This window comes from Oncorhynchus tshawytscha, linkage group LG09 (assembly GCF_018296145.1).
Source record: "Oncorhynchus tshawytscha isolate Ot180627B linkage group LG09, Otsh_v2.0, whole genome shotgun sequence".
NCBI classification, from domain to species: Eukaryota; Metazoa; Chordata; class Actinopteri; order Salmoniformes; family Salmonidae; genus Oncorhynchus; species Oncorhynchus tshawytscha.
Window position 1 is genome coordinate 64969007 of NC_056437.1, and position 14525 is coordinate 64983531.

General features: G+C 44.0%; 1 protein-coding gene across 1 annotated transcript in view; it reads left to right on the forward strand.

Annotated features, from left to right (window-relative positions):
- LOC112251457 (sarcoplasmic/endoplasmic reticulum calcium ATPase 1) overlaps nucleotides 1-14525 on the forward strand; it is a 29122-nt gene that overhangs the window by 5908 nt on the left and 8689 nt on the right. The window contains exons 5-19 of the mRNA XM_042327230.1: nucleotides 2048-2152; nucleotides 2574-2712; nucleotides 4524-4604; nucleotides 5059-5144; nucleotides 5414-5569; nucleotides 6518-6659; nucleotides 6931-7097; nucleotides 11856-11944; nucleotides 12090-12192; nucleotides 12425-12556; nucleotides 12826-12951; nucleotides 13125-13343; nucleotides 13525-13636; nucleotides 13855-14078; nucleotides 14272-14492. Of these exons, the coding sequence (XP_042183164.1) occupies nucleotides 2048-2152; nucleotides 2574-2712; nucleotides 4524-4604; nucleotides 5059-5144; nucleotides 5414-5569; nucleotides 6518-6659; nucleotides 6931-7097; nucleotides 11856-11944; nucleotides 12090-12192; nucleotides 12425-12556; nucleotides 12826-12951; nucleotides 13125-13343; nucleotides 13525-13636; nucleotides 13855-14078; nucleotides 14272-14492 (2102 nt within the window). The remainder of the gene's footprint in view (nucleotides 1-2047; nucleotides 2153-2573; nucleotides 2713-4523; nucleotides 4605-5058; nucleotides 5145-5413; nucleotides 5570-6517; nucleotides 6660-6930; nucleotides 7098-11855; nucleotides 11945-12089; nucleotides 12193-12424; nucleotides 12557-12825; nucleotides 12952-13124; nucleotides 13344-13524; nucleotides 13637-13854; nucleotides 14079-14271; nucleotides 14493-14525) is intronic.

Genomic DNA, 14525 nt, shown 5'->3' on the forward strand with positions numbered 1-14525 from the left:
TATTGAGTCTTCTCAGATCTCCACAAGTGGGTTAGGGTCTATACAGGTCGATAGGTTTGGGTGCATGTATGCGTTTGTTGGTGTTAGCACCTGTAAGGTCACTGTGAAGTCACTTCCTGTCAATTTCCTCCCTCCACGTCCTCTCCTTACCCCAACGCAGGATGGGTAAATGTTTCAGCGTAGCAGCTGTGCATGGTGGCAGAGGCCATGAGAGGACACTGACAGCTAACACACACACACACACACAAGGTTACATACCTGCACAATGAAAGACACATACTGTACACACACACAGGTCAATTATGCTTTGCGTACACACACACACACAGAACACATGCTGTGACCCGTCAAGTTATATTTCACATGGATTGATGTCCTCCCTCTCTCCCTCCCTCGCTTACTCACTCACTCGCTCGCTCGCTCACTCTAGGAATCCCTCCCCATCCCTCTCTCTCACTATTTCATTTCACTGTTGTCTCCCCTCCACCCTAAAGTCTCGCTCTCTCTTTTCAAATCTGTTTTGGGGGGGGGGGTGACACAATGTTGTAACCCCCAACCCTCTACGCTCTGTCCCTGGCCAGCTGTCATTATGGCCTTAGAAAGAATGGTGTGTGTGTGCGATATAGTGTGTGTGTGTGTGTGTGTGTGCATGGTGTGTACGTGCATGTGTGTGACAAGAGGGCGCGAGGGGAGAGAGGCCTGCGTTATTTTAAGAAAGTCTCAAGCCAGGCCGAGAAACTGTATCCTTCCACAAAGGTCAGGGATGAAAGGAAGGAAGGATTGCCGGCGAGAACGCAAGAGAGAGACAGTGTTGCACAATGGCATTGATTGTTGCAAAGACAAACAAACCGATGATGATAGGTACATACAGCATATGGTTGAGGAAGACACTGTAGTGATTATATTATGCATTTATGAATGACATATTGTTAAGTTGATATACTGCGTGAATGCATAAATGCATTGGCAATATTGTTGCAATGTTTCTCGTGTACTTTCAAGTGAAGTTTTGCGTGGAATGGAAGGGTTCTACGATAGCATGGTACGTGGGAGGAGGCTACAATGGATTTCAATGCGGTACCTTTTAGAATAGAGAGACAGAGAGGACGAACGATATAGAGATCTTAAAAGAGAAGGAATAAGAGAATAAATGGATAGAAACAAGAAAAGAAAGAAAGAAACAAGCAAAAGAAAGAAAGAAATAGAGAGAAAGAGAAAGAAAGAAAGAAAGACAAAGATGGAAAGAAAGAACGAAAGAAAGAAGGAAAGAAGGAAAGAGGATGGAAGAATGAAATCGTTGCACTAAGGAACAACGGAGTAGAGAAGGGAGAGGCGATGAAAGAAAGAGGACGGTTTGGACAAAGGAATAGGCAATAAAGAATAATGGATGGACGTATAAAATCATGGAGGGATTTCTGTCTCTCTCTGTGGGTTAGATTGCTTCTCACTCTGCTTCAGTGGATCAGAACTGATCTGTGTCCATGTCAACACAGCGTCTTTCCTAAACAGACCAGTGACAACAACTCGTTACACTCACATACACGAAAGCGCATACACACACACACGTGAGGAAACACACACTCAAAAACTCCCTCTATCACACATGCACATGTGCACAGACACGCATAGAAAAACAAGAGGCTGGCATAGAGTGGAAAAAGGTGATTCTGATATAGGTGCATACTGTCAAGTGTCATAAAAATGCATTCCATTCCATTGTCAATAAACATAAAAGCTCTCTCTCCCTCTCTTTCTCTCCCTCTGTCTCTCTCTCCCTCTCTTTCTCTCCCTCTGTCTCTCTCTCCCTCTCTTTCTCTCCCTCTCTTTCTCTCCCTCTGTCTCTCTCTCCCTCTCTTTCTCTCCCTCTGTCTCTCTCTCCCTCTCTTTCTCTCCCTCTGTCTCTCTCTCCCTCTCTTTCTCTCCCTCTGTCTCTCTCTCCCTCTCTTTCTCTCCCTCTCTTTCTCTCCCTCTGTCTCTCTCTCCCTCTCCTCTCCCTCTGTCTCTCTCTCCCTCTCTTTCTCTCCCTCTGTCTCTCTCTCGCTTTCAGGTGTTGGCCTTGTTTGAGGAAGGTGAGGAAACAGTCACAGCCTTCGTGGAACCCTTAGTCATCCTCCTCATTCTCATCGCTAATGCCATCGTTGGAGTCTGGCAGGTCAGTTAGTGGAAACACACACGCGCGCGCACACACACACACACACACACACACACACACACACACACACATAATACATCACATGCATTAGTTTACCCGCTCAGGGTCAGAATGTGTTAACCGCGGGGTGGGGTGGTGTTAAAGGGGGAAATGCAGCAGCCCCCAGTCCCACAGTAAAAATACAGAGGGACGATCGGGTTACCGCAAGCCACAAGCAGCGGGTCCATATTGGCCTTGTGGTGGTCATTTGGAAACTATGTACAAGGATTCACACATAGGGGGGGTTATGGGACGAGGGAGCGGGGAGGGGGTGGATGTGACGGGTGTAGGGGGTGGGCATATTGGCACAAGTCAGGCTTTACACTTCTGGACGGGAGGTCAGGAGGAACTGATGTTCTGTGGGGTTATTGTTGCCCTGTAGGAGCGCAATGCAGAGAGCGCCATCGAGGCTCTGAAGGAGTATGAACCTGAGATGGGGAAGGTTTACCGGTCGGACAGGAAGAACGTCCAGATGATCAAGGCCAGGGAGATCGTCCCTGGAGATGTGGTGGAGGTGTCCGGTAAGATTCAGATCTGTGCCCAAGGGCAACTTCTACCCCAACTGGCCCAAGAGTTGTAGGCCCAGTTCCAAGTCGACCCATAGCCCCAATACCCACAAGCCGCTAAAAATAAATGTAAATCTGATGTAATCGAGAGAGAATCTACCTGGCCTATCAGAGACGAAGGGTGTACAATTTGTCAAAGTGCTTGAATCTGTCAAATCCTCTCAGATGAACATCACGTCTTTAGGGTGATGCCCCCAAGAAAAATAATTAAACAAACAAGGCCTAATACCCATAGTGAATATTGTCAGTCTACTGGTTGACAGACACATCACAAAGGGCACTCTATTCACTTTATAGTCATAGGGCTCTGGTCAAAAGTGTACTGTACTGTAGGCCCCAGGACCCCTGAGGGTACTTGGCTTATCCACAGAGTGTACTTGAGAGGACTCATGACACCATAGGGCTACTGGTAAAATGCACATGAGGGTGTACTTCAGGGGTACTCAGGGCAGAGCAAAATTGACTTGGTGGTATAGTAACTGAAAAAGGTTGGGAACCACTGATGAAGGATATAGGCTGATATTTGGGATGCATACCAGCGGCTGGTCCTGGGTCAGATTGCTTTATCGCTCTAATGGTTAAGGTTAGGTTTAGGGTTGGCTAATCTGATCCAAGTATAGATAAAGGGACAGATTTTTACCAATAAGGGCGCATTTTAATGTTGAATGCGTGTTATTCATTTTGCAGGCACAATTTCCAAATTTAGCAGGTGATCTAAGAACAAAAACTATAATTAATGCATTACATTTATATTTGACATTTTAGTCATTTTACGGAGGCTCTTATCCAACGAGTCTTACAGTATTGAGTGCATACATGTTTTATTTTGAACCCACAACCCTGGCGTGGCAAGTGCCCTGCTCTACCAACTGAGCCACACTGGACCTGCACCAATGTACTAGATGTGTGGCTTGGCATTGTGGACGAGTGTGTGTGTGTGTGCCCGTGCATATTTGAGAGGGTAAGAAAGAGAGAGAGAGAGGGATAGAGAGCGTATGACAATGACTAAGTGTCATTGTGTGAAGAAGGGAGGGAGGGTGGCTGTCCTTGTGTCCTTGAGACAGTGGGTCCTTTTAAGGCAATCAGAGGGTAAGAGAGAGGGAGGTAGAGAGAGAATGAGAGAAAGTTACATACACTGTATATACTGTAAGTGACAGTAAAACAGTGTAACCATCATCTATACATTTAGTTGTTTATTTATTAGCCATTCTTTTTCTTTTTATAATCCTATTTTTATTTAATGAAATACAAAATGACTGAAGATTCCACAATACAGCAGTAGTGTTGTACCTGTATATTAGATGTACTGTTATTATTACTACTGAAATGAACTGTATTTCATTATCCTCATTCCATTGTACTGAACATGCTGTACCACTATACTGCTTTGGCAATATCTACAAATTGTATTTCATGCCAATAAAGCAATCTGAATTTGATGTTGAATTTGATGTTGAATTTCTCTCGCTCTAATTTTGCCATACTGAAGAGTCAAGATGTCAAATGGTGATATTTTGACAATGTTAAAAAGCAGTGCGTTGGACAGAATACACTGTAAAAATAAGTCAGACTAAGCACAATGTTATCCAGGGAAAACCTTGATTGTGATAAAGACTGTGGATTCCAGTGTAGCAATTATGTTTGAACATACGTGAAATGAACTCTGAAGTGGAGTGGAGTGGAGTGTGTGTGTGTGTGTGTATATGCATGAAGTTGAGACAGCTACTATGAGCTAACATTGTGTATGTTTGTTCTTTCTTTCCCAGTTGGTGACAAAGTCCCCGCTGACATCAGACTCGTCAAAATAAACTCTACTACTCTGCGGGTTGACCAGTCCATCCTCACTGGTGAGTGATATTATCAACTCTGACTGTCAGTCGTAACCTTCTTTACAAGACCACAATAAAAAAGAAATGAGGGCTGACAGAGTTACTCAGTTAACTCCAGTTCACTTTTTATCATTTTAGTGCACTCTGAAAGCATTGAAAATACACTGAAAACATCCAAAATACATGATATATACAGCTAAAATCTACAATGCCATGTAAAAACAAGTTGACATTGAGGTTCAGTAAAGTGCGCTTTCTCAATTTGAACCATTATTTTAGACAAAATCAAGACGTCAATATTCTTGCAATGTTTTTTGTATGAACTTTTTAAAATTACACTTGGAATTTGCAAAAAAATCCTGAGAGTTAAGTTGATTTCATCTTTCGACAGCCCTATTATAAATACATGTAAAACATTTTTGTTGTAAAACTCTCTCACTCTATCTGCCTCTCTGTCTCTCACCTCGCTCAGGTGAGTCTGTCAGTGTGATCAAGCACACGGATGCCGTCCCAGACATGAGAGCTGTCAACCAGGACAAGAAGAACATGCTTTTCTCTGTGAGGGACTCGCCTATATATTTATCCATCTATCTATCTTTCTATTCCTCCATCTCGGAATCTTTCCATCAATCTAACTGTCATTTTCCACACTCCTGCCCTCTTCTACTCTCCATCTCCTCCACCCTTACAGCCATTCATTGACCGCTCCCTCTTTCCCCCTCTCACTCTCACTCTTTCCACTATCTCCTTCTCCCCTCTCTCTTTCTGTCTCCCCTTCTCCCCCTCTCTCCCTCCCTTTATCTCGCTCCCTCTTTCTATCCCTCAAGGGCACCAACATTGCATCAGGCAAGGCTATCGGCGTAGCCGTGGCAACTGGTGTCTCTACAGAGATTGGGAAGATCCGCGACCAGATGGCTGCGACAGAGCAGGAGAAGACACCCCTGCAGGCCAAACTGGACGAGTTCGGAGAGCAGCTCTCCAAGGTGAGACAGACAGCTACTACTATACTACTACTACTACTGCTACACTACTAATACTACACTACTACTGCCACACTACTACTACTACTACTACACTGCTACTACATTACTACTACTGCTGCTATACTACTACTACTACTACACTGCTACTACTGCTGCTACACTACTACTACTACAGCTGCTACACTACTACTACTACTCCACTACTATTAATACACTACTACTACTCCACTACTATTAATACACTACTACTACTACTACTACACTACTACTACTACAGCTGCTACTACTACTACTCCACTACTATTAATACACTACTACTACTGCTGCTACACTACTACTACTACTGCTGCTACACTACTAATACTACTACTACACTACTACTACTACTACTACTACACTGCTACTACATTACTACTACTGCTGCTATACTACTACTACACTACTACTATAGCTGCTATACTACTACTACTACACTACTACTACACTGCTACTACTGCTGCTACACTACTACTACTACAGCTGCTACACTACTACTACTACTCCACTACTATTAATACACTACTACTACACTACTACTACTACAGCTGCTACTACTACTACTCCACTACTATTAATACACTACTACTACTGCTGCTACACGACTACTACTACTACTACTACAGCTACACTACTACTACAATTCTACTACACTACACTTTAGTTGTTGCAACTTGACAAGATGAGTTTCCCCACGGCCTTAAAATGGTCAAGTAGCCAATTTTTACCCGTTTGATTTGATACATCTTAAAGGGATATTTCACCCAAATTACAAAATGACATTACAAAAGTCATACCTTGTCCATAGACTTAGAATGTAAGGAAACCAATAGTGCAATGATGACAATTGTATAATATATATTTTTAAACCAGGGTTTATCTGACAACCTGTGGTTGTCTATTCCATAACAGGTCATCTCCCTGATCTGTGTTGCCGTGTGGATGATCAACATTGGCCACTTCAATGACCCTGTCCATGGAGGCTCCTGGATCCGCGGGGCCGTCTACTACTTCAAGATCGCTGTGGCCCTGGCTGTGGCTGCCATTCCTGAGGGTGAGCAACTGATACTGGACTAGCACTAATCTAATCTAAAAAGTCTAGATGGGTCAAAGTAAAGTGGACAAAAGTCAATTAACCAATCACCCTCAAGACTGTGTTAACCTGGGCTAAAGCCGATGTAGCAAAACGAATGCATGTCTTCAGGTCTCAAGAGAGGTTTCAATTCACAAGAACATGAACATGGTTTACTGTATAACTAATAACACTCTTTTCCCCTCACTCTCTACCATCTGTCCCCCTTCTCCCCCCTCTCTCTCCCTCCCAGGTCTGCCCGCTGTGATCACCACCTGCCTGGCTCTGGGTACCCGCCGTATGGCCAAGAAGAACGCCATCGTCCGCTCCCTGCCCTCTGTGGAGACCCTGGGCTGCACCTCCGTCATCTGCTCCGACAAGACTGGCACCCTCACCACTAACCAGATGTGTGTCACCAAGGTGGGTACACACACACGCCGCACAAACACACACACACACGCCGCACAAACACGTCGTACAAACACAAATGCAAATGTGCGCTGTGCGTTCTAACACACACACACACACATACATCAGAGATCCAACACACTGTAAAAAAAATATGTGTATTTTGTTGATCAAATGTTGAGGAAACACACAATCCTATCGCAGCTGGTTGCCTTACAATTTTACATTGATTCAAACCTCAATGCTGACTTGCAAAGTGATGTGTAATTCCTATTGGAATCCAGAGTGAGGATATCCAGCAATTGGAACTTTTATTCACCTGCAGCCTGCATTGAGAATGACTGCCGGGGAAGGGAAGACTGATTAATGAGACGACCTAAATCATAACCACTGGAACAGACAGTAACGGGTAGCGGCTCAGTAACGGCTCAGTAACGGCTCAGTACGTTCAGTAACGACTCAGTAACGGGTGCAAAACGTCCAACTACTAACAGATTGGATTAGGTTCTGAAAAACATCAGGTACACTAACCAGGTGAATCCAGTATGAAAGCTATGATCCCTTATTGATGTCACCTGTTAAATCCACTTCAATCAGTGTAGATGAAGGGGAGTAAAAAAGATTTTAGAAGGATTTTTAAGCCTGGAGTCAATCGAGACATGGATTGTGTATGTGTAGCCATTCAGAGGGTGAATGGGCAAGACTAAAGATTGTAGTGCCTTTGAACGGGGTATGGTAGTAGGTGCCAGGCGCATTGGTTTGAGTGTGTCAAGAACTGCAACGCTGCTGTTTTTTTTCACGCTCAACAGTTTTCCTGTGTATCAAGCATGATCCACCACCCAAAGGACATACTGTACAGCCAACTTGACACAACTGTGGGAAGCAATGGAGTCAACATGGGCCTGCATCCCTGTTGAACGCTTTCGACACCTTGTAGTCCATGCCCCAATAAATTGAGGCTGTTCTGAGGGCAAAAGGGGGTGCAACTAAACATTATGGTGTTTCTCATGTTTTGTACACTCAGTGTACGTTATTTGTGTAATCAGCCAATCAACCAATGTAATCAACCAATAAGTGCCTTAAGAAAGTGTTCATACCCCTTGATTGTTTCCACATTTTTGTTGTGTTACAGCCTGAATTTAAAATACATTAAATGGAGTTGATGGGCTCTATTTCAACAAATCTAATGCAGCGGTAAATCTAGGCACTGACAGTAGCACTATAGTTTCAGGGGTGTGTCAAAAATATTTGTGCTATTTTCACCACCATAATTATAGGCACAGTTGCTGGCGGTGGCGCGTTTTGACAAATAAACCAGTTGTTGGTGTGTCGAGGCTTGCTGGCCAATCAGAACGTGATCCATAGCTACAGTGCCTTGCAAAAGTATTCGGCCCCCTTGAACTTTGCGACCTTTTGCCACATTTCAGGCTTCAAACAAAGATATAAAACTGTATTTTTTTGTGAAGAATCAACAACAAGTGGGACTCAATCATGAAGTGGAACGACATTTATTGGATATTTCAAACTTTTTTAACAAATCAAAAACTGAAAAATTGGGCGTGCAAAATTATTATTGCTTCAAGTTGTGTATTTACAGTCTTTTGTGTATTGCGTTGTTATCAACTCCAATTCGAATGTTACTCCATTATCACCTATTTTGTTAAATAGCCTGCCCCATATTTGCAATATATGTTGAACATGTTTGCAGTCGAACTGTTTATATAAGCATTGCATTGCTTTAGTATGGAAATACATTGTTAAATAGGCTATAGCATTTGCACTGCTATAGGGGCTCTAGGCCTACCATAAATTGCAGCCTGGACATGGACATGCCAAAAGTAGTCATAAACTAAATTAAATTCACTAGGCTATTGATAAAGCCTAAAAAGACTGTGTATAATTTTAATCAAATTCTAATAAAAACTAAACGGCAACTTCTTTTAAATAGGCTCTGTCTAAATACAGTTACAGGCATCACAACTGCTCCCTGTGGGCATAATACATACATCTTAGACTATGGAGGGTTTTATGCACATCCAAACTTTTCACAGGTGCTGGATAAATATCAAATATAAAGAGAAAGGGGAAATGTCCACACCAATATACTACTGGCAAATGTAATGTTTATAAACATTATGGAACCATCTACAGATCATATTTGCACCCCGGAAATAGCAGATGAAATTTGCATTACATTTGAGCCATGTAGCAGTTTACTTTATCACCATAAACCCATGGATGTGAATATTTCTAATAAGTTTGTTTTTCAATCAAATTAAACGAAACACAATCAACCTGCTTTTTAAACCAACAACAATATTTTTTTAAAGGATCGGGTCAGAAGCTTGATATCATAAATTGCGTATCTCATGCCTTGGCATGTTTGCACAGGTACATTCGCACGTCTATATACAAACTAGACTCCTGTCAATGGTATCGTTGCCTATGTCCTAGGTCAGATTCTGAAAAAAATACAGCATTGATATGGCATTATAGGAGGGTTGAATAGTTTGAAGGAGCGCGGGTGTCTTTGGTAACGTTATTTGGGTGAGGAGCGCTCTTTGAAAATGGGGATGGATAGCCTACTCAAACAAGCGAAATGAAGTATGTAGGTATGTGAATTTTGAATAGCTAATGAAAAAAGTATGAGGGCAAAAACCTCTAAACTTATTCATAAGCTAGTTGGCTAATGGCCAGGCTAAAAAGATGCACCTATGTGATGGTGCTTAACCAGCCTTGATTAAGGGAGGGGTAGGCTATGCTTGGTTCTTATTTAAACGAAATGGAGAGAAACCAATAGTTTATGTTTCTAAATACTAGATTCAGCGGCATAAAATCACATCTCTCTTCCACGGGCACTCACTGTGCGTCACGGCTGGATAGGCTGCACTTCTGCTCTCAAAATCCATGCAATTATCAACTGCAAAGACCTGCTTTTTGTGAGTCTTAAAACTTCCCATTAGCACTGCATGAAATTGTCACTTTTGCGCGTGTTTTTAAGGACACACCTCAAATATGGCCACCCCTCCCACTACAACGTAAAGTGAGCTGATGTTAGAATCTGGCGTTAGGGCTGGAAAATGCTATAGTGCGAAATTGACGAAAACAAAAATGTCTACAAACATGTTTTCACTTTGTCATTATGGCGTCTTCTGTGTAGAAAATAAATCAATTGAATCAATTTTGAATTCAGGCTGTCTTCAACCGATCGCTACCTGCACCTAACCGCCTGTCCAACATCACTACTCTGGACGGCTCTGACTTAGAATACGTGGACAACTACAAATACTTAGGTGTCTGGTTAGACTGTAAACTCTCCTTCCAGACCCATATCAAACATCTCCAATCCAAAGTTAAATCTAGAATTGGCTTCCTATTTCGCAACAAAGCATCCTTCACTCATGCTGCCAAACATACCCTTGTAAAACTGACCATCCTACCAATCCTCGACTTTGGCGATGTCATTTACAAAATAGCCTCCAATACCCTACTCAACAAATTGGATGCAGTCTATCACAGTGCAATCCGTTTTGTCACCAAAGCCCCATATACTACCCACCATTGCGACCTGTACGCTCTCGTTGGCTGGCCCTCGCTTCATACTCGTCGCCAAACCCACTGGCTCCATGTCATCTACAAGACCCTGCTAGGTAAAGTCCCCCTTATCTCAGCTCGCTGGTCACCATAGCATCTCCCACCTGTAGCACACCGTCCAGCAGGTATATCTCTCTAGTCACCCCCAAAACCAATTCTTTCTTTGGCCGCCTCTCCTTCCAGTTCTCTGCTGCCAATGACTGGAACGAACTACAAAAATCTCTGAAACTGGAAACACTTATCTCCCTCACTAGCTTTAAGCACCAACTGTCAGAGCAGCTCACAGATTACTGCACCTGTACATAGCCCACCTATAATTTAGCCCAAACAACTACCTCTTTCCCAACTGTATTTAATTTTATTTATTTTTTATTTTGCTCCTTTGCACCCCATTATTTTTATTTCTACTTTGCACATTCTTCCATTGCAAAACTACCATTCCAGTGTTTTACTTGCTATATTGTATTTACTTTGCCACCATGGCCTTTTTTGCCTTTACCTCCCTTCTCACCTCATTTGCTCACATTGTATATAGACTTGTTTATACTGTATTATTGACTGTATGTTTGTTTTACTCCATGTGTAACTCTGTGTCGTTGTATCTGTCGAACTGCTTTGCTTTATCTTGGCCAGGTCGCAATTGTAAATGAGAACTTGTTCTCAACTTGCCTACCTGGTTAAATAAAGGTAAAATTAAAAATTAAAAAATAAATAAATACTTGATGAAAGCAAAAACACGGGTATTGAAAAAGTCAAACTGCAATAAAGCATGCTGGAAAATAGGATAATGATGGCTCTCGTTTTCAGTGGTTTTGAGCAAACATACATTTTGTCATTTTTACTCATCAAGCTTGTTTAAATTCAGCTCACCTCAATTATAGTCTGTTGATTCAACGTACAATTGTAAGGCAGCCAACTGCAATAGGATTGTGAGTATGCTCAACATTTGGCACATACTGCAGCAGACCCAACATACATTGTTGCCTCCCTAAGGTAAACATTAATTTGTCATTTTACTCCAAAAATTACTCACACACACATTAGATCCATTTATTGTCCTTCTAAAGTCCACCCAACTCACAAAATAACGCTGATTAAGAAATTTGATCAGTTGGCTTTTTTAAAGTGCATAGTTAATTAAGTAGTGTGTGTTGTGTCTTTGTGGTGTGGTTCCAGATGTTCATTATTGACAAAGTGGAGGGAGACAGCGTTTCTCTGGGTTCTTTCGACATCTCCGGTTCCAAGTACACCCCCGAGGGAGAAGTGTGAGTATAGCTGGACATGGGCACACACACACACACACACACACACACACACACACACACACACACACACACACACACACACACACACACACACACACACACACACACACACACCTGCTTATTGTCTTCTCCATCTCTCTCTCAGTACTAAGAACGGTGCGTTAGTGAAGTGTGGCCAGTATGATGGCTTGGTGGAGCTGTCCACCATCTGTGCTCTGTGCAATGACTCCTCTCTGGACTACAACGATGTAAGGAGAAGCTTTCTATCTGTGTGTGTGTTTGGGTGCGTGCGTGTGAGTGAGTGCGTGGTACTTTGTCAGCACTCAGTATCTGTATATGTGTAGCTGTTATTTTATGGATCTGATATGTGTATTAGTTTAGCCCAGATCTGATATGTGTATTAGTCTAGCCCAGATCTGATATGTGTATTAGTCTAGCCCAGATTTGATAGTGTCTTTCTCCTCTCCCTCTCTCCTGCAGTCTAAGGGTATCTATGAGAAGGTGGGCGAGGCCACTGAGACCGCTCTGTGCTGCCTGGTTGAGAAGATGAACGTGTTCAACACTGAAGTGCGCGGCCTGTCCAAGCCCGACAGAGCCAACGCCTGTTGTTCTGTAAGTCTTCCTTCCTCCCTCCCTCCACCTTTCCTCTACCCCTCCTTTCCTCCCCCTTTCTGCCCTCTCTCCAGTCCACCCTCTCTCACCTCCCTCTTTTCCATCTGGCTCCCCTCTCCCCCTACTTCCCATCTCATCCCTCTCGTTCCTCCCTCCCTCCCTCCCCTCTCCAGCCTACCTCCCATTTCTCCCTCTCTAACGCCTGTCTCCATTTCTAAACCCTCTCCTCCCTCCCACTCTAACCCATGTCCTCTCCGTCTCTCTCCCAGGTGATCAAGCAGCTGATGAAGAAGGAGTTCACCCTGGAGTTCTCCAGAGACAGGAAGTCCATGTCAGTGTTCTGCTCCCCAGCCAAGTCCTCTAAGGCCGCTGTCGGCAACAAGATGTTCGTCAAGGTGAGAGAACACCGTCAACAGTCTCAATGGAAATGCTCAGAGTAAAGGTCCCGGTGACGTTGTCATATCAATAATCTCTATAGCGATCTTGCAGTGATTGTTCATGAAGTTCCAAAATGCTCCATGAGTCCAGACCGCTCTCTCTCTCCCTCCCTCCGTCACCCTCTCCCTAGGGCGCTCCCGAGGGTGTTATTGAGAGGTGTGCATATGTGCGCGTTGGCACTACCCGCGTGCCCCTGTCCGAGCCTGTCAAGAACAAGATCATGGCTGTGATCAAGGAGTGGGGTACCGGCCGTGACACCCTGCGTTGCCTGGCACTGGCCACCCGCGACACACCCCTCCGCATGGAAGAGATGAACCTCGAAGACGCCACCAAGTTTGGCGACTATGAGGTGAGAAAGGAGAGAAGGGGGGGGATTTAAGTACCTACTGTATTAATTTCTAGGTAAAGAAAGGGGTTCCTGAGTTACTAGGTAAACAGTACTACTGGAACAGTACTACTGGAATTTCTAAATTCATCTGAAGCACTTACCCTACGTCTCCTCTCTCTCTCTCTCTGTCTGTGGTCCTCAGACTGACCTTACCTTCGTGGGCTGCGTGGGCATGCTTGACCCCCCTCGTAAGGAGGTCATTGGAGCTATCGAGCTGTGCAGGGCTGCTGGCATCCGCGTCATCATGATTACTGGTCAGTATGCTGGACTGCAAAAATCTGGTGCTTTTCCAAGAATCCTCTAACCAGGATTTCTGGAAAACCTTTATCACCCCCACTGTTTCCATCCATCTACCTCTTCTCCGTTGGTTGTCTTTCCTCCATTATATTTCACTCTGGTGGTCTCAGAGAGGACTGAAATAAATTGAGAAAAAACAAACAATACAATACTTCACTCTCTCTCTCCCTCCCAGGTGACAACAAGGGAACCGCCGTGGCTATCTGCCGTCGTATTGGCATATTCACTGAGGATGAGGACACTACTGGCCGAGCCTTCACTGGCCGTGAGTTTGACGATCTGCCCCTCCACGAGCAAAAAAAAGCCGTCCGCAAGGCCTGCTGCTATGCCCGTGTTGAGCCCTCTCACAAGTCCAAGATCGTCGAGTTCCTGCAAGGCTTCGACGAGATCACCGCCATGGTGAGAGGAGGGAACAGGAACAGAGGAGACACTCCTATTCAAAACTCAAAAGCTTATTGTACAACCATCCAATTTACAAAAAAAACAGAATATGTGCGGAAATACGATTCACATCATAACAGAACACATCACTAACAGTCGTCCTCCTTCTCTACCTTCTCTTTTCTTCCTTCTTTCTCGCTTCCTCCACCAGACCGGAGATGGAGTGAACGATGCCCCCGCCCTGAAGAAGGCCGAGATCGGCATCGCCATGGGCTCTGGCACTGCCGTTGCCAAGTCTGCCTCTGAGATGGTCCTGGCTGATGACAACTTCTCTTCCATCGTGGCAGCTGTCGAGGAGGGCAGAGCCATTTACAACAACATGAAGCAGTTCATCCGTTACCTCATCTCCTCCAACGTTGGTGAGGTCGTCTGGTGAGTGTTCGGGGGGGGGATGGGTTGAAGTGA